Source organism: Silurus aristotelis, assembly GCF_946808225.1.
Source record: "Silurus aristotelis genome assembly, contig: scaffold_108, whole genome shotgun sequence".
Taxonomy (NCBI): domain Eukaryota; kingdom Metazoa; phylum Chordata; class Actinopteri; order Siluriformes; family Siluridae; genus Silurus; species Silurus aristotelis.
In genome coordinates, this window is record NW_028149098.1 from 21,353 (window position 1) to 44,461 (window position 23,109).

At 44.8% G+C, this 23,109-nt stretch overlaps 2 protein-coding genes across 4 annotated transcripts in view; both read right to left on the reverse strand.

The window, feature by feature from the left end:
• Positions 1 to 1,602: 1,602 nt before the first annotated feature.
• tmem59 (transmembrane protein 59) lies at positions 1,603 to 10,664 on the reverse strand. Its single transcript, XM_083570849.1, has 8 exons — positions 10,444 to 10,664; positions 10,177 to 10,282; positions 10,003 to 10,097; positions 9,629 to 9,781; positions 7,819 to 7,894; positions 7,519 to 7,642; positions 6,261 to 6,378; positions 1,603 to 2,384 (listed from the first exon to the last, which is right to left on the reverse strand). The coding sequence occupies exons 1-8, from the start codon at positions 10,585 to 10,587 to the stop codon at positions 2,232 to 2,234; spliced, it is 969 nt and encodes a 322-aa protein (XP_083426975.1). The 5' UTR covers positions 10,588 to 10,664; the 3' UTR covers positions 1,603 to 2,231.
• Positions 10,665 to 11,670: 1,006 nt separating this feature from the next.
• u2surp (U2 snRNP-associated SURP domain containing) overlaps positions 11,671 to 23,109 on the reverse strand; it is a 34,213-nt gene continuing 22,774 nt past the window's right edge. For 2 of the 3 annotated variants that reach the window (XM_083570846.1, XM_083570848.1), the window contains 15 exons: positions 16,327 to 16,431; positions 16,066 to 16,132; positions 15,569 to 15,735; positions 15,256 to 15,418; positions 15,047 to 15,126; positions 14,874 to 14,961; positions 14,488 to 14,619; positions 14,099 to 14,285; positions 13,757 to 13,834; positions 13,614 to 13,677; positions 13,311 to 13,467; positions 13,124 to 13,234; positions 12,677 to 12,798; positions 12,421 to 12,588; positions 11,671 to 12,103 (listed from right to left, as the gene is read on the reverse strand). In XM_083570846.1, coding sequence (XP_083426972.1) covers positions 11,965 to 12,103; positions 12,421 to 12,588; positions 12,677 to 12,798; positions 13,124 to 13,234; positions 13,311 to 13,467; positions 13,614 to 13,677; positions 13,757 to 13,834; positions 14,099 to 14,285; positions 14,488 to 14,619; positions 14,874 to 14,961; positions 15,047 to 15,126; positions 15,256 to 15,418; positions 15,569 to 15,735; positions 16,066 to 16,132; positions 16,327 to 16,431 — 1,828 coding nt within the window. In that variant the 3' untranslated portion in view covers positions 11,671 to 11,964. Of the gene's footprint in view, positions 12,104 to 12,420; positions 12,589 to 12,676; positions 12,799 to 13,123; positions 13,235 to 13,310; positions 13,468 to 13,613; positions 13,678 to 13,756; positions 13,835 to 14,098; positions 14,286 to 14,487; positions 14,620 to 14,873; positions 14,962 to 15,046; positions 15,127 to 15,255; positions 15,419 to 15,568; positions 15,736 to 16,065; positions 16,133 to 16,326; positions 16,432 to 16,887; positions 17,123 to 23,109 lie in introns of those variants that run through there. The other variant, XM_083570847.1, reaches the window with a different exon arrangement.

The following is a 23,109-nucleotide window of genomic DNA, read 5'->3' on the forward strand; positions in this document are numbered from 1 at the left end:
TACGTCTCTAGATGGTTCTGGATGTATGCGAGTTCGGCATCTACTTCTTCAAAGATCCATAATCTTCATGAGGTGGGACGTGACTGGAGCTGGCCAAACCTCAGGAAGCCTCGGGATGGGGAGAGAAAGAGAAGCAGTGGAGAGGAATTAGCGTAGCTGCTGTTCATGATATTAACAGCACAAGTTGATAATGTGATGTGATCAGATGTTCTGGAGCACAAGGTTGTGATGTGATGTGTGTTATGTGTAGAACTCGCTAAAAACATACGCCTTTAATCTGCACTTAAACTGGGAGAGTGTGTCTGAACCCCGAACACTGTCAGGAAGACTATTCCAGAGTTTAGGAGCTAAATGTGAGAATGTTCTACCGCCTTTAGTGGACTTTGCTATTCTAGGAACTACTAGAAGTCCAGAGTTTTGAGATCTCAGGGAGCGTGACGGATTGTAGCGTGTTAAAATAATTAAACTATAAATTAACAAAATATTTAGTTAGGGGTACCATCATTTTTGTTCAGGCCTGTTCCTGAGTTTATTTTTTTTAATAATTCCGTTGAAGCATGGTTGAAAAGCAATGTCTGACTTTCAATGGTTAACATTCATAGAATTTTTATTTTATTTATTGTTTATTTTTTGTCAGATTAAAGTTTTTTCTGTGACCATTGTACGTTTTTTTCTTTCATTGACCGAAGGGTACCAACAATTTTGTCCACGTGTGCAGGTTTTACCCTGAAGCGTATTCATCCTGCCAGGATTTGGAAATGTGACAAGGGGTTCACACTGGACATTCTCTTGTGCCTGGCAGACAGTAGATACAAGCACAAAAAAAAGGGAACAAAAGAAGGGACCGGTTTAACACATCTCTGTTCTATTATAAACATAATTAAGTAAAAAGAAAACTATCTAAACAGGTTCCAGATGAGGTTCTGTGAATGTTCTGAAGGGACGTTGTGCTGTTAAACAATTAATTTGAATCCACACTGAAAAAATAGACTTTAGAGCGGGACAAGATGGAAAAATCTGTTTTTCTTCCAGACAGGAACTAACTCCAACTAAAAACTAAAAAGAATTCGACACTGGATGAACATACTTAGCAAAACTGCTAATTAAATACCTCAAATTTTTCAAACAAATATATATGGCAAAAATGTTATAAATATATATGGGAGAGACCAGGGTAATGTAATTTAAATTATACATGATATTGAAAAAAATTATTTATTATATAATGATTTTCACAGAGGAATTTGTCCCAAAGCAGCTTTACATAAATAAATAAATGACAAATTTGTTTTAGCATCATAAATTATTATTTCTAATGATGGAGTCAGAGGTGACTCTTCTTTCACAGGATTAAATTTAACCTACAAATTCCTTCACACACACTCACAAAAGGTCACAAAAAGAACATTTCACCAGCTCATAGCCTGAAACATGCAGAGTTGTGAGAAGTTACTTTTACCTATTTATATTTACCTATATATATATATATATATGTATCTGTATCTATATCTGTCAGATTATACCTATTCTGATTCTGATATATACATGTGCATTTACATACACACACACACACACAAAAAATACAATAACACAAACATTATATTTTTTCCCATTTCATTGTGTTTATTGAAATCATTAAAAAAAACTTAACCCAACCTTAATAAATCACCATTTTATTCTTGTGACTGATGATTTTATATGAATGTGTTTGGATTTTAGGGAAAGTCATTACAGAATCTAACACATCAATGAAATGCTTCTTTTTTTTTTTTGCACTTTCCACAAACCAAGTGTCATTTTCTAATTTTGTTTCATAAAGAAATGTGACAGAAATGCTGATATCAAACACTGTTCTCTATACACACGGCCTACTCTTTTTACAGACTTGGACAGATTTGAGATGTGGAAAAGAAAAAACTAATGATAAACCCTGAATCTATAAATAACAGCCCCCCTGTATCAGAACTAAACATCATGAAGGAAACAATGCAATCATAAAACTTAAAGCAGTGCACGACCCGCATGGCTATTTTTACATCTTCACCACACACCCACACACCCACACACACACACACTCTCTCTCTCTCTCTCTATTAAAAGCATAATGTGCTGTAGAAATAGTTCCCACTAACTCTAAAGAAAGTGTAAAATGAAGACATGAAGCACACCCTGACTTTAATCCAATCCCCCTAAACCCTAACAATTTACTTGTACTTCTGACCAAAATGTAATTAAACACGAGTCAGATCCACACTGAGTTTAGGAGGAAGAGCTTCAGCCTCATTCTCCTTTACCAAAGAACTGACAATCAACAGAGAGGATTGTGGGTATGGCTTCAGGTTCTTCTCCTTCATGTACTCCAGGTCTCCATAAATACTCAGTTTCTATATAGATAAAACAAACACACAGTGTGCTGTGAAAATTTGAAAAAATAAATAAATAAAATCAATATTACTGAGAGATTATTTATGGTGTTGAGGTTTTGACGTTAAAAGACAAGTTAATGTGGGCTGCTGTGTTGGACCAACCCTAACCCTAACCCTAACCCCTACTCTAAACCCTACCCTAACCCTAACCCTAACCCCTACTCTAAACCCTACCCTAACCCTAACCCCTACCCCTACTCTAAACCCTACCCTGCCCTAATCCCTACCCCTACTCTAAACCCTACCCTGCCCTAACCCCTACCCCTACTCTAAACCCTACCCTGCCCTAATCCCTACCCCTACTCTATACCCTACCCTGCCCTAATCCCTACCCTAAACCCTACCCTGCCCTAATCCCTACCCCTACTCTAAACCCTACCCTGCCCTAATCCCTACCCCTACTCTAAACCCTACCCTGCCCTAATCCCTACCCCTACTCTAAACCCTACCCTGCCCTAATCCCTACCCCTACTCTAAACCCTACCCTGCCCTAATCCCTACCCCTACTCTAAACCCTACCCTGCCCTAATTTCCAACCCTACTCTAAACCCTACCCTGCCCTAATTTCCAACCCTACTCTAAACCCTACCCTGCCCTAATTTCCAACCCTACTCTAAACCCTACCCTGCCCTAATCCCTACCCCTACTCTAAACCCTACCCTGCCCTAATTTCCAACCCTACTTTAAACCCTACCCTGCCCTAACCCCTACCCCTACTCTAAACCCTACCCTGCCCTAACCCCTACCCCTACTCTAAACCCTACCCTGCCCTAATCCCTACCCCTACTCTAAACCCTACCCTGCCCTAATCCCTACCCCTACTCTAAACCCTACCCTGCCCTAATCCCTACCCCTACTCTAAACCCTACCCTGCCCTAATCCCTACCCCTACTCTAAACCCTACCCTGCCCTAATTTCCAACCCTACTCTAAACCCTACCCTGCCCTAACCCCTAACCCTACTCTAAACCCTACCCTGCCCTAATCACTAACCCTACCCCTACTCTAAACCCTACCCTGCCCTAATCCCTACCCCTACTCTAAACCCTACCCTGCCCTAATCCCTACCCCTACTCTAAACCCTACCCTGCCCTAACCCCTACCCCTACTCTAAACCCTACCCTGCCCTAATCCCTAACCCTACTCTAAACCCTACCCTGCCCTAATCACTAACCCTACCCCTGCTCTAAACCCTACCCTGCCCTAATCACTAACCCTTACCCCTACTCTAAACCCTACCCTGCCCTAATCACTAACCCTACCCCTACTCTAAACCCTACCCTGCCCTAATCACTAACCCTACCCTGCCCTAATCCCCAACCCTACTCTAAACCCTACCCTGCCCTAATCCCCAACCCTACTCTAAACCCTACCCTGCCCTAATCCCCAACCCTACTTATTTTAGACAGTAACTTTTCTTTTAAAAATCACATCAATCAAGTTACAAAAACAGCCTTCTTTCACCTTAGAAATATTTCTAAGCTAAGAAATATGTTATCTATATCTGATGCAGAGAAGCTCGTCCATGCGTTTATGACCTCTAGAATAGACTACTGTAATGCATTACTAGGTGGATGTCCTGCATCATTAATAAACAAGCTTCAGTTAGTTCAGAATGCCGCAGCAAGAGTTCTTACTAGGTCAAGAAAATACGATCATATAACCCCAATCTTATCGTCCCTACATTGGCTTCCTGTTAAGTTTCGAATAGACTACAAACTACTGCTACTCACTTATAAAGCACTAAATGGTTTGGCTCCCATGTATCTATCCAGTCTTTTAACACGCTACAATCCGTCACGCTCCCTGAGATCTCAAAACTCTGGGCTTCTAGTAGTTCCTAGAATAGCAAAGTCCACTAAAGGCGGTAGAGCATTTTCACATTTAGCTCCTAAACTCTGGAATAGTCTTCCTAACAGTGTTCGGGGTTCAGATACACTCTCCCAGTTTAAGTGTAGATTAAAAACATATCTTTTTAGCAAAGCCTACACATAACACACATCACATCATAACCTTGTGCTCCAGAACATCTGATCACATGCACATTATCAACTTGTGCTGTTAATATCATGAACAGCAGCTACGCTAATTCCTCTCCACTGCTTCTCTTTCTCTCCCCATCCCGAGGCATCCTGAGGTTTGGCCAGCTCCAGTCACGTCCCACCTCGTGAAGATTATGGACCTATGGATGATCATGGAGAAGTAGATGCCGAGTGTTTAAAGGCCCTGGCATGGAGAAGCTGATGCTGGATCTATGATGATCACAAATTGTTCTGTATTGTTGAAAGATTTATGACCAAACTCTTGATGTCACCCATATGAGGATGGGTTCCCCTTTGAGTCTGGTTCCTCTCAAGGTTTCTTCCTCATATCATCTAAGGGAGTTTTTCCTTGCCACTGTCGCCATGGCTTGCTCATCAGGGACAATCGCACACCATTCACCTTCACTGTTGTTTTCTGTAAAGCTGCTTTGAGACAATGTCTGTTGTGAAAAGCGCTATACAAATAAACTTGACTTGACTTGACTACTCTAAACCCTACCCTGCCCTAATCACTAACCCTACCCCTACTCTTAACCCTACCCTGCCCTAATCCCTAACCCTACTCTAATCCCTACCCTGCCCTAATACCTACCCCTACTCTAAACCCTACCCTGCCCCTGCTCTAAACCCTACCCCTACTCTAAACCCTACCCTGCCCTAATCACTAACCCTACCCCTACTCTAAACCCTACCCTGCCCTAATCCCTACCCCTACTCTAAACCCTACCCTGCCCCTGCTCTAAACCCTACCCCTACTCTAAACCCTACCCTGCCCTAATCACTAACCCTACCCCTACTCTAAACCCTACCCTGCCCTAATCCCTAACCCTACTCTAAACCCTACCCTGCCCTAATCCCTACCCCTACTCTAAACCCTACCCTGCCCTAATCACTAACCCTACCCCTGCTCTAAACCCTACCCCTACTCTAAACCCTATCCTGCCCTAATCACTAACCCTACCCCTACTCTAAACCCTACCCTGCCCTAATCCCTACCCCTACTCTAAACCCTACCCTGCCCTAATCCCTACCCCTACTCTAAACCCTACCCTGCCCTAATCACTAACCCTACCCCTGCTCTAAACCCTACCCCTACTCTAAACCCTACCCTGCCCTAATCACTAACCCTACCCCTACTCTAAACCCTACCCTGCCCTAATCACTAACCCTACCCCTACTCTAAACCCTACCCTGCCCTAATCACTAACCCTACCCCTACTCTAAACCCTACCCTGCCCTAATCACTAACCCTACTCTAAACCCTACCCTGCCCTAATCCCCAACCCTACTCTAAACCCTACCCTGCCCTAATCCCCAACCCTACTCTAAACCCTACCCTGCCCTAATCACTAACCCTACCCCTACTCTAAACCCTACCCTGCCCTATTCACTAACCCTACCCCTACTCTAAACCCTACCCTGCCCTAATCACTAACCCTACCCCTAATCTAAACCCTACCCTGCCCTAATCGCTAACCCTACCCCTACTCTAAACCCTACCCTGCCCTAATCACTAACCCTACCCCTACTCTAAACCCTACCCTGCCCTAATCACTAACCCTACCCCTACTCTAAACCCTACCCTGCCCTAATCGCTAACCCTACCCCTACTCTTAACCCCTACTCTTAACCCCTACTCTCATTTATTTATGATATTGTGCAACATTTATGATCAGTTTTGTGTAAGAGTCGTCTTTCTAAAATGTTGTGTGTGAGGTTGTCTTGCTGCATGCTATATGTGTGCAGCATTAATTATCAAGAGTCAGAGGTTTTAGGGAATTAGGGTTATGTACCTCAGCAGGGACGTATTGATCTGCAGCAGTGGCCATCGTAGCACAGCAGATCCAAATTAGAACAAGAACCGACAGAACCAGAGTAGTGGTCAAAATCCAACCAGGTATCCACGGGCTCCTACACAAGCGTGTGTGTGCGCACAAAAAAAAAAACCTTAACTTTATAACATTAATTTATGAATTTAAACAACAAATTCAGCATTGACGTACTTATATTCAGAAAGAAAACCCCAAATGATCTGTCAGGACACTGAAGCAAAAATACTAACAAGTAAAGGAATCTAGTAGACTGCAGTTTAGCATGGAGCTAATCCAGTTCAAAGACTATTACAGTAGTCTACTGTAATATAACATCTAGACTGGACTATTGTAACGCTGTACTGCCTGGATGTTTTAGTAGGTGTATAAATAAACTTGTTAGTGTAAGGCTGTTCAAGCTAAAAGTTGATTTTTCATTGAAAATGAAGTGGAACATCTGGACATGTATAGATTTGTTGGGTCCAAATAAATTTTTATACAGTTACATTACCGAGTTTGTTTAATAAAAGCAAAAGGAACAACCATGTGTCTCTCAAACCCCATAAAAACACCACCTTCACCTGTGTAAGATCTGGGTAGGATCATTTTGTTGATTAGCTGGACGCAGGTCCCCGACACCACCTTTAACATCTGCATATCAATCACCGACTGGGCCTCACAGTCTACAGTTATATTGGGGGGTCTTACGTCTAAGTATCTTCCCTCAATGACACAAAGACAATAAAAAAGACCACCTCTAGTTGACTTCAAAGGGGCATTCAAATGATAAGGCGGTTCACGCTCTAAACTCGGCTCCATTATGTCTGCTCACATTTTCACTGCATACTTTTGATGTTGCTACATGCTAAATTACTTGTACGGTGTAAAGGGGGGTCGTGTCTTTCTCGGCCGTGGGGGATAACCCTTCTGTAGAATTAAGGAAAGATGATACTGTCTGTTTGGTGGACAAACAGACGCAATAATTGTAAAATGAATTCTATTACTGTTAATTCTAAGATATAATCTAAATATTTATGATTAATTATAACCTGTTATAATTACTTATAGCTATTTCCCTTTTTGCGAGCTAAATTCGTTACACCTGTTTAGACCAAGATCAATGTAGGTGTTTTCCTCTGTGACATTCTATTTTTCCCACATTATAGGAAATCATGTCCTTTAGACTTGTCCTGTTCTCTCTTATTCTCTCTCACACACACACACACACACACACACACACCTGGAGAGACAGTTGAGGAGGTTGTAGTCGTCCTGTGAGACACTTTGATCCTGGGCTACAACGCCGAGTCTCTCCTGACTAAAGCTGCTGTATTCTCTGTAAACTGGCTCATTAATCCCAAAATCTGCAAAAGTGAAACAACATGCAGCTTCATCTTCTGTGTGATAATAACATTACTGTAAACTCAGAAATACAGGTGTTTATAATCTCATTACCCTACCAAATTTTGTAATTTCCATCAGAAAAGGTATAAATGCAGAAGACACAGGGAGGGGGGTTTATGGGTAAGGACGTTCATACCTGGATTCTGAGGTTCCTCCTCCAGCTCCTCCCTCTGCTGGTCAATCTGAGACACAAACTGAACCTGTGGTCCAGTCTGGAAAAACATGAAGAGGACCACATTTCACTGATCATAATTTCCTATACAAATACGAGATTACATTTTGATTAATGTTGTAAAGAGACAGTGGGCTTTTGAAAGCAATTAAATAAATCATGATCATGTTTTATTTATTTTGCTGTTTTGGGTTATGAGGGTCATCATGTAAATAACTGTTTTTAAACTTTTAAACACAGTTATAAGCACACAATGATCATTCTAAAGTTATTATACAACAAGAAAACACTTAGTAGGTGATAATACAGGTATGAGATGTTACAGGAGTTTAAACAGCAGTTACAACGATGATTCAACTGACTACCTGTGTGTTCAACAATCTGAACTCACACTGGAAACTTCCAGCCAATCACAGTATTTACACACTATTCACACAGACCCGAGGGGAAGTGGCTTCACTTATAAAACACACATATATATTGCATGTGTTTATAGAGAATCAGTTTTGTTGTGTGGCTGTAGCAGTAATTTACAAGTGTGTATACTGTAATTTCCGGACTATAAAGTGCACCCATATATAAGCCGCACCCACTGAATTTTAGAAAGATTTTTATTTTAAACATAAATAAGCCGTGTCTACACTGGAACTAATGAACTTTACACAGGCTTTAATGAAAGACAGTGTCTGTTACACGGTGTAACGGGTGAAATATGTTGTGGCTCCTTTAAGAGCAGAGCGGCATTTTGGGAATTGCCTGCCGCTGCATTTTTCTGCTATTACTGCATGTGTGCAAGACCGAGGAATATGTCCTTATTATTTTCTGATGCTCATTTCTAAGCTTCTTCGACTAACCCGTAACGCTGTTGCCAAGAAAAATAAAAAAGCACGAGTTTTGGAAACCTGTCTGTACTTGATGATATGATTTGTGTTGTAACTGGAGTTAGCGAGCTCTCCCTTCACCCAGACTCAACACGCTACAACGGCTTGTATCTAAACAGTAGCCTACCAAGAAAGTCATTGTTTACTGTCTTCCTCCTTCCTTTCACAAATATTTCTCTCGGGAGTTTATCTTTCAGCATCGTCGTGCGTTTAAAAATCACCATTGGTGAATCTTTTCTCCCGATGCCGTGCAGCTCAGAACACAGGTGAAGTGTGTTTTCATGCCCGGTTGTTTTCAGCGTGACGAATGATTCACATTTCCTGTAGACAGTCCGAGTGAGCGGCAGGTCAAACCTCAGAGGAACATCATCCATATTTATGATGTGGTGCGGCCCGATTCAGTGGGAGCGCATCTGATTTAATATAAAGAGTTTCATTGGTTCACCTGAACCCGTTCTGCAATTTCATTGGTCAAATGTTATGGGGTTCAGTTTTTTGGTTTGAAGTTTGTGAAACCGGGAAAAATCCACAAATTAGCTGCTTCATTGTTTAAGCCGCGGAGTTCAAAACATGGGAAAAAAGTAGCGGTTTATAATCCGGAAAATGCGGTAATCTATACATCAGCTGGATAAAATAAATTTCTTCCTTATACCATCTCAGGGAGGGTTTTTTTTTGCACTGTTTGCCACTGAAACGCACCATATAGATCAACTTATAGGGACTAATTGCTGATTTTTAAATGTATACGTGATCAATTTATATTTGGGACAATATTCCTTATTAAAGACTAAACTGAATACAGGAGGATCAGCATGTTTTATTTATTATATGTTGTTTTTGGAGAAGTATCTGAGATACAGTGTTTGGAATGACAGAAAGAAATGAAATTTCACCTGGAAAACAACCACTTTGCCATCATCTGCCTGCAGGTAAAAGGTCCAGGATGAGGTGATAAATTCATGGGCTTGGTTCATCATGTCCTCCCAGAACCCTCTTACCAGGGTGAGGGGGTAAAGCAGGTGGATTCGGGGCATCATGGCCAACAACTTCAAACAAAAGCACAAAAAAATGGATGTGAGGAAACGAAACGAGTTTTATGATGGTGCACTTGAACAGAGTAGTTCAGCTTTTGTTCCTCAGTGTGTTCACTTTAATTCTTCATAATTAAACTGATCACTGTTTCACTTCCTACTGTGATTATCCTGATATTAAATGATGTATTATAATGTGTGATGTAGGCATATGGTTCTGCAGTATAGTTCTGAACCTGCTCTTGTCGCTGCTCAGCGAATGGAAGTTGGTTCTGGCAGCCGAGACTGCAGGCGAACTCTTCATCTACTCCATCATACGCTTCATGACACGCTGTAGAAAGAAACCGTTTTAAGTGTAAACACTGGGACATGTGGATCAAACCACTGAAATAAAGAGGCTTGGTGTTTACCAGAATCACACTCGGATTTGGTCTGGTTCAGGTTTTCACCGTCACCCACAAACTGGCAAATGGAGAAAAGTCTGCATCCTCTCTGACAGGCGAACAGCTCAGCTTCCTGCAACACATCCAGCAGGCGTCATTCCAAACACGTCAACAGCGCACAGTCATATAGAGACTTTGTTTATTACCGATTACTCAGAGCTGAAATATAAACTGAATAGAAAAGCAGGAAAACAGCTGCGCCAATCCACCTGTTAGCTGCACATGCTAACTCACCCGCGGGTAAGTGTGCAGGCTGTAAGTCATCCGGCAGCTTCTGTGACACGAAGACGTACTGCCCAGAACTCCATCGAAAGCCGAAGCAGAGCAACACAAAAACACTGAAAAACTCAAAGTCAGAAAAAAGCAGACGGACTTCATCTCCGACCGTTTCTGCTCCAACACAACAAACACTGCTCCACTTCCGCTTGGTGCGCTGCCAAGTATCGCGAGAAAAAGCGCGACTTCCGGGTTCGCTGACACTATTACACGGAACATATACAGTAAATTATAATTATAGTAAATATATTGCATTGTAATCATTCAGTAACGAATCTATTGCCATAAAAAAAGTTTAAATTATAATCCACATTTACAAACATCACGAGTAATTCTTCAGTTCAGTAACAACAGTCAGAAGAAAAGCAGAATATCCACGATTCCTTCATTAAAAAGTGAAACCCACAACCCTTCACATCATAATCCAGCACTGACTGGAATCACTGCTCATAATAATAATAATAATAATGGTTTAACCCAGACCCCAATTAAAGAGAAAAAGAGCTCCACAAATGTAAACTAACATCTCTGGAACCCCAGACATGAGAACGCTCGATACACCAGAACAGTGTAACCCTTTTACTTTAACACTGCTAAAGATTTCACTTTACCCACATCAGGGTGTCTACAGCAGGCTTTAAGTGATCAACATTGTTAGTTTTTTCCTGATCTACAGAGAAAATAACCTGTAACTCATACTGCTGCTTGGAATCACAAGATAATTTCCTTTAAAACACTCAACGAATAAACAGTTCAGCAAAAAGTCACGTGTTCCTCTTTACTTCAGATGTGGAGACTCAGCAAAGATGTGTAAACTGAAGCTACAGTGTAAAATGCAGTGAACATGTGTGTGTGTTTATAACCACCAGTTCAGAATGAATTCAATATGCAAGTGTTGTTTTCTGAAGACATTTCTGTTTTGCCCAAACTGTTCCTTTCAGTAAAAGAAAATCAGGAGCATGTGAGCTTTCTGGTGAACAGACTTAAGGAACAATCTTCGCTGTGGATCACCTGCAATACACACGGGTGCAAATCAAAAACTGTTGGAGGAGATGGAGGACTGTCTTCTATAACGGAAACCACTTTAGTGTCCACTGTAACATCACAGAAAATGTGCTAAGATATAAAATGTAAAAACAAATCTTCTATTTAAAATACAAAAACTTTCATGTCTCAGAAAAAAAGTTCACATACGCTGTGTCTTTATTGAAAATCAAAACATCTATACAACTGAAACATACACTATTTTAATTTACATCATTTTTGCAGGGACTAAAAACCACGAGCAAAAATACCACATTGTTCTGAGAGCACTTGAGCAGAGCAGATCTGGATTAAACCCCAGTGAAGAGCTCTGATCTCACGGAACTGCAGGCGTGCATGTGGAATAAAACCTCACGGAGGAAGAGGAGTAACATGGACGCTTCCTACACACACTGATGAGATGAAACTGAGGCACAAAAGACACAAAGAGATTTCTCAGTGTTTGCTCTTTTTAGATTTTTTGTGAGAGCGGTGAGGAGAGCGGGAACGAGAACGGGATTTCTTCGAGGATTTTTTGGGTGTTCGGGACCTTGACCTGCGAGAGCGTTTGGGCGTGGCAGAGGGGGAGGGGGATCTGGAAAAGAGAGAAAGAGAACACATGATTACATACAGAGTTAACGGTCTGTAAACAATGAGCAGATATACAGATGAGAAAATAATACACCAGCACAGAAAAAGAGAGAAACACAGATGAAGGAAAAGAGACAAAATAAGAACAGACGCAGACAGAAGAACATGAAGGTAATAATGTAAAAAAAAGACAGAAAGAAGCAGATGGGTGGAGGGAAATAGCGAGCAAAAGAGAGGTGGAGGAGAGCGAGCGAGCGAGCGAGCGAGCGAGCGAGCGAGCGAGAGAGAGAGAGAGAGAGAGAGAGAGGAGGAGGAGCAGACCGTTTGGAGGATTTTCGACTGCTGTCTCTGGGCGAGTCTCTGTAGGTGGAGCGGGAGTTGTCCTTGGTGTAAGATCGGTCGGAGCGCTCGGAGCGCGGTGATGGAGATCGGACACGGCGAACACTGCTGCTGCGACTCGGACTGGGAGACGGACTGTGTCTGCGCTTCCTAACCAATCACAACACAGGAATTTTATTTAAGTCACTTTTCAGTTTCAGACTCTGATTCACTGCGACACTGCGGGTGTGTAACTTACTTTTCTTTTCTGTTAGACGATGAATCCTCTTTTTCCTTTTCTTTATGAATTACATCAGATTTGTCTTTGTCCTTTTTTTCTTTTTCCTTCTCTTTATCTTTCTCCACTTCTTTTTCTTTTTCCTAAAAGTTAGAAAACAGAGGGACTTGAGCATGTCTAAAGGTCCTGCTCTGGACTTGGACTGGCTGTTAGGCAGAGTTTACAATACTTTAATAAATATTTACTATGAATTCTTAACACACTCAGATTGATACCAAACTCTGATAAAAACAAACAAGGAAAGACAAACGTTTGCGTGCGTGCGTGCGTGCGTGCGTGCGTGCGTGCGTGCACTCTGCTGAAAAAGCTGCAGAATGAAATTACACTAGTTGTACATCATACCTAAATAGTACATTAATGCTGTATTCTCACACACACACACACACACACACACAACATGTGACTGACCCTCTGCAGCAGTTTGTCCCTGTACAGCTCCACCTGCTCCTGAATGCTCTGGCTGGATTTTTTGGGCCGTTTTCCAGATTCCAACTCATCCTGAAACTTCATCACTTTGAGCTGAAAACAGATGAGTTATTAAACATCCAGAAGACGGCCAACTGCACACAGAACAGCATGAGATGAGTAAATTCACCTCGATCTCCCGCAGTTTAGCGCGTTTCTCCTCACTCATCTCGGAGAGTTTGGCTGATCTGGAGTCCTGGTGTTCCTCTTTAGCAGGCTGGGTATGAAACTGAGCTTCTGAAGAAAAACTCCTCACGTTCTCCTTCACATCAGCTTCAGGTGTTTGCCTGTTATGTACAATGATCTGGTTATTCACAACCAAGTAAAAAGATAAAAGTGGTCACTAAGTCCTAAAATGATCAGGGGTATAAAAGTTCATATTTAAATGCACCCCATACGTATTATAAAACAAAAACACGTGTAGATTTTTTACCTCTCACCACTTTTCTCAGACTCATCAGGTAAATCAAAGACTTCCCACTTTGATGTAGTTATAGCTGTGAATCAAACATCAGGAGAGAATCCTTTAGACACAGGAACACAGAGGAGACGAAAGAGAAAAAATGTTATAAATACCCTGAGCCTTGAGAGCAGATCCGTCCACTTCCTCCCACTTCGATGGAGCCATTTTAAATCCAGGTTTCCGTCCATCCACTGAACACACAGTCCAAATCAGGCTTTTTTTTTTCTTTTTACACAAGAGTTTCATTTTTATGTATGTCAATAATTTACAACTAATTCTGTCCACATGTTCAGAGTGAAACATTACACTGCTCACATCATCACACTACAACCTGTATTAATCTCGAACACCTGGCTGAGGGGCAGAGTCGGCTATTCATTATTATGGAAATCAGCTAGAACATCCGTATCCTGAGCACCTGAGGTGTGGGTAGAGTGAAGGTGTGAATGACTCACAAGGAAGGCCATCCAGTTCTTCCTCTGATCCTTTTATTGGAACACCATCCAGGTCTTCCAGCATAGCACCATCTAGTGGAGCTCCATCGATTGGTGTGCCATCAACATCCTCTAAAGGAGCTCCATCCAACTCTTCTTCTACAATAGGAGCACCATCCAAATCCTCAGAGTGTTCAGTAGACTGAGGCTGACACAGACACACACACACACAGTGATGCACCCTCATTTCCATTTAGTTAATAGGTTGTTTAGATACTGACATCAGGACATCTGTGATGTAAATCAGGTTAAAACTTTATTCACACTTTAATCAACAGGAACATGAGGGAAAGTGGAGTAGAGCATATAAACAACAGAAGTAGAACATGTTTATGGTGCGAAATTCTTACCTCAGACACTTCTGGCTCCTTTTCCGGATCGAGACTGACGAGTCCCAAGAAAATGTTCTGTAGTTTGATGAGGAAGGGATCAGGATACACGGCCCAATCCTCCCACGCTCGGAAACACGACATCACTCTTTGCTGGGAAGATCAAGAGAAAGACCTTTAATACACACATCCCACTTCAGGTGAGAACTCACACAATCTCCTCGTTTCTCTCTCTCACTGTAAACACACACACACTACAAGTAGAACAGTGAGCAAACACAGAGGGATTACAGGAGCTCTGGTTCTCACACACACACACACACACACACACACACACACACACACACACACACACACACACACACACACACAGCTGCTTTACACATTTCCATAGAACAGCATTGTACCTTAAAATTCTCTGACTGTAAATGGCCCTGTATCGTCTTAAAGGTGGCATTGAGATCAGAAAATATCTGACACAATTTAATCTCAAAGCTGGGAAAGAAAAAACAAATTATATCATCACACCGCTTATAATCTGAGATAAAAAATAAATATATATATTTAATAACAAACTTACAATTTCCGATAATAGGATGCGTTAGCGACTTTAGCTGAGGAGTTATACAGCACATCAGACACCAAATATAACCTCGCAATCTGTGATAAAATTATTTATATTATTTATCATTAGTTAAACACCACTAAATCTCTTTACTTCCTGTCTTGTCAAAAATCAAACCACAGTACCACACTAATAAACACCATGTCATGATGAAGTGCTGAAACCTTTTTAGAAAGTGGTGTTTTCAGGATGGACAGAGACTCAGTGATACACTCCACAATCTCCTCTGCAGCATCAGCATGAGTCAGACAAAACAGCATGGCCTCAGCAACATCACTCCGCCTGGGGGTGAGACCTCGCAGAATCTCCTCTAGTTTATCTCTCTCACTGTGAACACACACACACACACACACACACACACACACACACACACACACACACTTTACTCAGTAGAATTACAGGGCAGGTCTTCAATATTACACTTAATAATAATAAACAGAAGGGAGAATTCGATGTGCCATCATCAGTGTTTCATACTCGTCTTTCAGTGATCCTTTCTTGATGGCTTCTTCCTCTTCATCTTCCTCATTCTCCTCCTCCTGAGGTGTGCCGTGTAGGTACGGGTTCAGAGGAGGTGGCCGCCAGAACGAGCCGTTCTTAAACAACCTGAAGTCCTCTGTCCTCCATTTAGTTGGAGAATCTCCCTGTGCGAGACATTAGAGCGAGTTCAGTCTCAGCTCACACTAACGTCTTTAAACATTTCTCAGGGCTGTGTATGTGTGTGTGTGTGTGTGTGTGTGTGGGGGGGGGGGGGGGGGGGGGGGGCGTGTGTGTGTGTGTGTGTGGGGGGGGGGGGGGGGGGGCGTGTGTGCGCGTTCGCATGTATGTGCATGTATGTGTATGCATGTGTGCACGTGTGTGGGCACGTATGCACGCATGCGTGTGTGTGGGTTTACGCATGTGTACGTGTGCATGCGTGCGTGCGTGCGCATGCATGTGTGTGTACGTGTGCATGCGTATGCCCCAACACTTACCTGCAAAATGGAGTACAACTTCCAACGATAATACACGTGAGCTGGACTCTGATTCTCAAATAAAAACCTACACACACACACACACACACACACACACACACACACACACACACACACACACACACACACACACACACACACACAGGTAATTTATTTAAAACAGTCCTGTTAAAGAAAGCCTGTGTGTTGCTGCAGTAGTCTGAGTGGTGGCGCTGTAGAGCTCAGGATGGTAAAGAGAAAACAGGGAACGCTGGAACTCACCTGTACAGCGGGTTGCTAATTTCTCTGTTCATGATCATGGCCTCAAACATTGGACCTTCACGCACCACAAACTCGATCATGCGGTGTATTAGAGAGAGCAGATTCCTACAAAAGCAACACAGTTAGACATGGATTCAGATCTATCACTGAAACACACACATGACACTATCCACCTACACACACATCCACACACGCCCTAACCCTAATGCATTACTACAGAACAACTTCATTCTGCTTATCTCACACACACACACACACACACACACACACACACACCTGTACATTGAGTGGTGAGTGAATAGTGAACAGTGCAGTGTGTAAGGTTTAAAACTGACTAGCAGTGTAAACACACACACTGTGAGAATGAGGACAATGGCGATATGCTAACAGCACTGCTCCCTCACTGCACATTGCCTTTAGCGTCACCTGTTCATGCTAATGGTTTAGTTACCAGGACAAAGGGACAGGACATTAAATCTAGAACATCATGTAAAGATGATTTATATTTTTCGGTCAGAATGTAGAAACATCACAGTCACAAAGCATTGGAGCCGATCATACCGATGTGATTCTGTATACTTTCCCCAATCCTCAGTCCTGTGACGTTTTCCTGGTCCCTCGCTGCTGCTGCAGTTCAACTGGTGCTGCTCACCAAGGCCAAGGTCAAAGGTCACTGACACTACAGGGGATTGGGTGCTGCGCTTTTGACCCACACTACTGCAGCGGTTCAGATGAGCATCAGACGGAGGGTGTGTGTGAGTGAGAGAGGGAAAATGCGTGTATGTGAGTGTGTGAGAGTAAAAGAGTGCGAGAAGGTGTGTGAGGGAGAGAAAGAACGTGTGTGTGTGTAAGTGTGAAAAAGAGAGAAAACGTGAGTGTGAGAGAAAGAAAAAGAATGTGTGTATGAAACTGAGTGTGAGAGTGAGTGTGTGTGTGTGTGTGTGTGTGTGTATGTGTGTGTAAGAGAGAAAGAGAGAAAGAAAGTGTGTGTGTGAGTTAGAGAGAAAGTGTGTGAGATAGTGTGTGCATGTAAACAAACGAGAAAGTGAGTGGGTGTGTGTGTGTGAGAGAGTGTATGTGCGAGTGCGTGTGTATGTGTGAGAGAAAGAGAGTGTATGTGCGAGTGAGAGAGAGAGTGTGTATGTGCGAGTGAGAGAGAGAGTGTGTATGTGCAAGTGAAAGAGAGAGTGTGCATGTGCACGAATGAGAGAGTGTGTATGTGCGCGAGTGAGAAAGAGTGTATGTGCGAGCGAGAGAAAGAGTGTGTATGTGCAAGTGTGTATGTACAAGCGAGAGAGAGTGTGTGTATGTGCGAGTGAAAGAGAGAGTGTGTATGTGCGAGTGAGAGAGAGTGTGTATGTGCTCGTGTGTATGTGCGAGTGAGAGAGAGTGTGTATGTGCGAGTGTGCTCGTGTGTATGTGCGAGTGAGAGAGAGAATGAGCGAGAGTGTGTGTGTGTGTGTGTGCGCGCGAGTGAGAGAGAGAGAGTGTGAATGTGCGAGTGAGAGAGAGAGAGAGAGAGAGAGAGAGTGTGTGTGTGTGTGCGAGAGTAAGAGAGAGTGTGAGTGCGCGAGTGAGAGTGTGTGTGCGAGTAAGAGAGAGAGAGAGAGTGTGTGAGTGTGCAAATGAGAGAGAGCGAGTGAGAGTATGTGTGAGTGTGTATGTGCAAGCGAAAGAGAGAGTGTGTATGTGCGAGTGTGTATGTGCGAGTGAGAGAGTGTGTGTATGTGCGCGAGTAAAAGAGAGAGAGTGTATGTGCGAGCGAGAGAGAGAGTGTATGTGCGAGCGAGAGAGAGAGTGTGTATGTGCGAGCGAGAGAGAGAGAGTGTATGTGCGAGCGAGAGAGAGAGAGTGTATGTGAGAGTGTGTATGTGCGAGTGAGAGAGAGAGTATGTGCGAGTGAAAGAGTGTGTATGTGCGAGTGAGAGAGAGAGAGAGTGTGTATGTGCGAGTGAGAGAAAGTGTGTATGTGCGAGTGTGCACCTGTGTATGTGTGAGTGAGAGAAAGTGTGTGTGTGGGTGTGTGTGTGTGTTCGAGTAAGAGAGAGAGTGTGTATGTGCGAGTGAGAGAAAGTGTGTATGTGCGAGTGAAAGAGAGTGTGTATGTGCGAGTGAGAGAGAGTGTGTATGTGCGAGTGAGAGAGAGTGTGTATGTGCGAGTGTGCTCGTGTGTATGTGCGAGTGAGAGAGAGAATGAGCGAGAGTGTGTGTGTGTGCGCGAGTAAGAGAGAGAGAGAGAGAGAGAGTGTGAATGTGCGAGTGAGAGAGAGAGAGAGAAAAAGTGTGTAGGTGCGAGTGAGACAGAGAGTGTGTATGTGCGGATAAGAGAGAGAGAGTGTATGTGCGGATGAGAGAGAGAGAGAGTGTATGTGCGGATGAGAGAGAGAGAGTGTATGAGCGAGCGAGAGAGAGAGTGTATGTGCGAGCGAGAGAGAGAGTGTATGTGCGAGCGAGAGAGAGAGAGTGTATGTGCGAGCGAGAGAGAGAGAGAGTGTATGTGCGAGCGAGAGAGAGAGAGAGTGTATGTGCGAGCGAGAGAGAGAGAGTGTATGTGCGAGCGAGAGAGAGAGAGTGTATGTGCGAGCGAGAGAGAGAGAGTGTATGTGCGAGCGAGAGAGAGAGAGTGTATGTGCGAGCGAGAGAGAGAGTGTATGTGCGAGCGAGAGTGTGTATGTGCGGATGAGAGAGAGAGAGAGTGTATGTGCGGATGAGAGAGAGAGAGAGTGTATGTGCGAGCGAGAGAGAGAGTGTATGTGCGAGCGAGAGAGAGAGTGTATGTGCGAGCGAGAGAGAGAGTGTGTATGTGCGAGCGAGAGAGAGTGTGCATGTGCGAGCGAGAGAGAGAGAGAGTGTATGTGCGAGCGAGAGAGAGAGAGTGTATGTGCGAGCGAGAGAGAGAGAGTGTATGTGCGAGCGAGAGAGAGAGTATGTGCGAGCGAGAGAGAGAGTATGTGCGAGCGAGAGAGAGAGAGTGTATGTGCGAGCGAGAGAGAGAGAGAGTGTATGTGCGAGCGAGAGAGAGTGTATGTGCGAGCGAGAGAGAGAGAGTGTATGTGCGAGCGAGAGAGAGAGAGAGTGTATGTGCGAGCGAGAGAGAGAGAGTGTATGTGCGAGCGAGAGAGAGAGAGTGTATGTGCGAGCGAGAGAGAGAGAGTGTATGTGCGAGCGAGAGAGAGTGTATGTGCGAGAGAGAGAGAGTGTATGTGCGAGCGAGAGAGAGAGAGAGTGTATGTGCGAGCGAGCGAGAGTGTGTATGTGCGAGCGAGAGAGAGTGTGTATGTGTGAGTGTGTATGTGCGAATGTGTATGTGCGAGTGTGTATGTGCGAGTGAGAGAGAGTGTGTATGTGCGAGTGTGCGCGTGTGTATGTGTGTGAGAGAGAGAGAGAGAGCGCGAGTGTGCGCGCGAGTAAGAGAGAGAGTGTGTGAGTGTGCGAGTGGGAGAGAGAGTGTATGTATGAGTGTGAGTATGCGAGAGTGTGTATGTGCGAGTGAGAGAGAGAGAGTGTATGTGCGAGTGTGTATGTGCGAGTGTGCGCGTGTGTATGTGCGAGTGTGCGCGTGAGAGAGAGTGTATGTGCGAGCGAGAGAGAGAGTATGTGCGAGCGAGAGAGTGTATGTGCGAGCGAGAGAGAGTGTGTATGTGCGAGCGAGAGAGAGAGTGTGTATGTGCGAGCGAGAGAGAGTGTGTATGTGCGAGCGAGAGAGAGAGTGTGTATGTGCGCGTGTGTATGTGCGAGCGAGAGAGAGAGAGTGTGTGTGCGAGTGAGAGAGAGAGAGAGAAAGAGTGTGTATGTGCGGATAAGAGAGAGAGAGTGTATGTGCGGATGAGAGAGAGAGAGAGTGTATGTGCGAGCGAGAGAGAGAGTGTATGTGCGAGCGAGAGAGAGAGTGTATGTGCGAGCGAGAGAGAGAGTGTATGTGCGAGCGAGAGCGAGAGTGTATGTGCGAGCGAGAGAGAGAGTGTGTATGTGCGAGCGAGAGAGAGAGTGTGTATGTGCGAGCGAGAGAGAGAGAGAGTGTATGTGCGGATGAGAGAGAGAGAGAGTGTATGTGCGAGCGAGAGAGAGAGTGTGTATGTGCGAGCGAGAGAGAGAGTGTGTATGTGCGAGCGAGACAGAGAGAGAGTGTATGTGCGAGCGAGACAGAGAGAGAGTGTATGTGCGAGCGAGAGAGAGAGAGTGTATGTGCGAGCGAGAGAGAGAGAGTGTATGTGCGAGCGAGAGAGAGAGAGTGTATGTGCGAGCGAGAGAGAGAGAGTGTATGTGCGAGCGAGAGAGAGAGTGTGTATGTGCGAGCGAGAGAGAGAGTGTGTATGTGCGAGCGAGAGAGAGAGTGTGTATGTGCGAGTGAGAGAGAGAGAGAGAAAAAGTGTGTATGTGCGAGTGAGAGAGAGAGAGTGTATGTGCGGATGAGAGAGAGAGAGAGTGTATGTGCGAGCGAGAGAGAGAGTGTATGTGCGAGCGAGAGAGAGAGTGTATGTGCGGATGAGAGAGAGAGAGAGTGTATGTGCGAGCGAGAGAGAGAGTGTATGTGCGAGCGAGAGAGAGAGTGTATGTGCGAGCGAGAGAGAGAGTGTGTATGTGCGAGCGAGAGAGAGAGAGTGTATGTGCGAGCGAGAGAGAGAGAGAGTGTATGTGCGAGCGAGAGAGAGAGAGAGTGTATGTGCGAGCGAGAGAGAGAGTGTATGTGCGAGCGAGAGAGAGAGTGTATGTGCGAGCGAGAGAGAGAGTGTGTATGTGCGAGCGAGAGAGAGAGAGTGTATGTGCGAGCGAGAGAGAGAGAGAGTGTATGTGCGAGCGAGAGAGAGAGAGTGTATGTGCGAGCGAGAGAGAGTGTATGTGCGAGCGAGAGAGAGAGAGTGTATGTGCGAGCGAGAGAGAGAGAGAGTGTATGTGCGAGCGAGAGAGAGAGTGTATGTGCGAGCGAGAGAGAGAGAGTGTATGTGCGAGCGAGAGAGAGAGAGTGTATGTGCGAGCGAGAGAGAGAGAGTGTATGTGCGAGCGAGAGAGAGAGTGTATGTGCGAGCGAGAGAGAGAGAGTGTATGTGCGAGCGAGAGAGAGAGAGAGTGTATGTGCGAGCGAGCGAGAGTGTGTATGTGCGAGCGAGAGAGAGTGTGTATGTGCGAGCGAGAGAGAGTGTGTATGTGCGAGTGTGTATGTGCGAATGTGTATGTGCGAGTGTGTATGTGCGAGTGAGAGAGAGTGTGTATGTGCGAGTGTGCGCGTGTGTATGTGTGTGAGAGAGAGAGAGAGAGAGCGAGTGTGCGCGCGAGTAAGAGAGAGAGTGTGTGAGTGTGCGAGTGGGAGAGAGAGTGTATGTATGAGTGTGAGTATGCGAGAGTGTGTATGTGCGAGTGAGAGAGAGAGAGTGTATGTGCGAGTGTGTATGTGCGAGTGTGCGCGTGTGTATGTGCGAGTGTGCGCGTGAGAGAGAGTGTATGTGCGAGCGAGAGAGAGAGTGTATGTGCGAGCGAGAGAGAGAGTGTATGTGCGAGCGAGAGAGAGAGTGTATGTGCGAGCGAGAGAGAGAGTATGTGCGAGCGAGAGAGAGTGTATGTGCGAGCGAGAGAGTGTATGTGCGAGCGAGAGAGAGAGTGTGTATGTGCGAGCGAGAGAGAGTGTGTATGTGCGAGCGAGAGAGAGAGTGTGTATGTGCGCGTGTGTATGTGCGAGCGAGAGAGAGAGAGTGTGTGTGCGAGTGAGAGAGAGAGAGAGAAAGAGTGTGTATGTGCGGATGAGAGAGAGAGAGAGTGTATGTGCGAGCGAGAGAGAGAGTGTGTATGTGCGAGCGAGAGAGAGAGTGTGTATGTGCGAGCGAGAGAGAGAGAGAGTGTATGTGCGAGCGAGAGAGAGAGAGAGTGTATGTGCGAGCGAGAGAGAGAGAGAGTGTATGTGCGAGCGAGAGAGAGAGAGTGTATGTGCGAGCGAGAGAGAGAGAGTGTATGTGCGAGCGAGAGAGAGAGAGTGTATGTGCGAGCGAGAGAGAGAGAGTGTATGTGCGAGCGAGAGAGAGAGAGTGTATGTGCGAGCGAGAGAGAGAGAGTGTATGTGCGAGCGAGAGAGAGAGAGTGTATGTGCGAGCGAGAGAGAGAGAGTGTATGTGCGAGCGAGAGAGAGAGAGTGTATGTGCGAGCGAGAGAGAGTGTATGTGCGAGCGAGAGAGAGTGTATGTGCGAGCGAGAGAGAGAGAGAGTGTATGTCCGAGCGAGCGAGAGTGTGTATGTGCGAGCGAGAGAGAGTGTGTATGTGCGAGCGAGAGAGAGTGTGTATGTGCGAGTGTGTATGTGCGAATGTGTATGTGCAAGTGTGTATGTGCGAGTGAGAGAGAGTGTGTATGTGCGAGTGTGCGCGTGTGTATGTGTGTGAGAGAGAGAGAGAGAGCGAGTGTGCGAGTGGGAGAGAGAGTGTATGTATGAGTGTGAGTATGCGAGAGTGTGTATGTGCGAGTGAGAGAGAGAGAGTGTATGTGCGAGTGTGTATGTGCGAGTGTGCGCGTGAGAGAGAGTGTATGTGCGAGCGAGAGAGAGAGTATGTGCGAGCGAGAGAGAGAGTGTATGTGCGAGCGAGAGAGAGAGTGTATGTGCGAGCGAGAGAGAGAGTGTATGTGCGAGCGAGAGAGAGAGTGTATGTGCGAGCGAGAGAGTGTGTATGTGCGAGCGAGAGAGTGTGTATGTGCGAGCGAGAGAGAGAGTGTGTATGTGCGAGCGAGAGAGAGAGTGTGTATGTGCGCGTGTGTATGTGCGAGCGAGAGAGAGTGTGTGTGCGAGCGAGAGAGAGAGTGT

Excerpts from the sequence above, each read along its gene's own strand:
- tmem59 (XM_083570849.1), bottom strand. The coding sequence starts at position 10,587 with ATGAAGTCCGTCTGCTTTTTTCTGACTTTGAGTTTTTCAGTGTTTTTG. Across the intron at positions 10,283-10,443 it reads GCCTGCACACTTACCCGCGG|GAAGCTGAGCTGTTCGCCTG; the intron begins GTGAGTTAGCAT and ends GATGTGTTGCAG. Across the intron at positions 10,098-10,176 it reads CAAATCCGAGTGTGATTCTG|CGTGTCATGAAGCGTATGAT; the intron begins GTAAACACCAAG and ends TTCTTTCTACAG.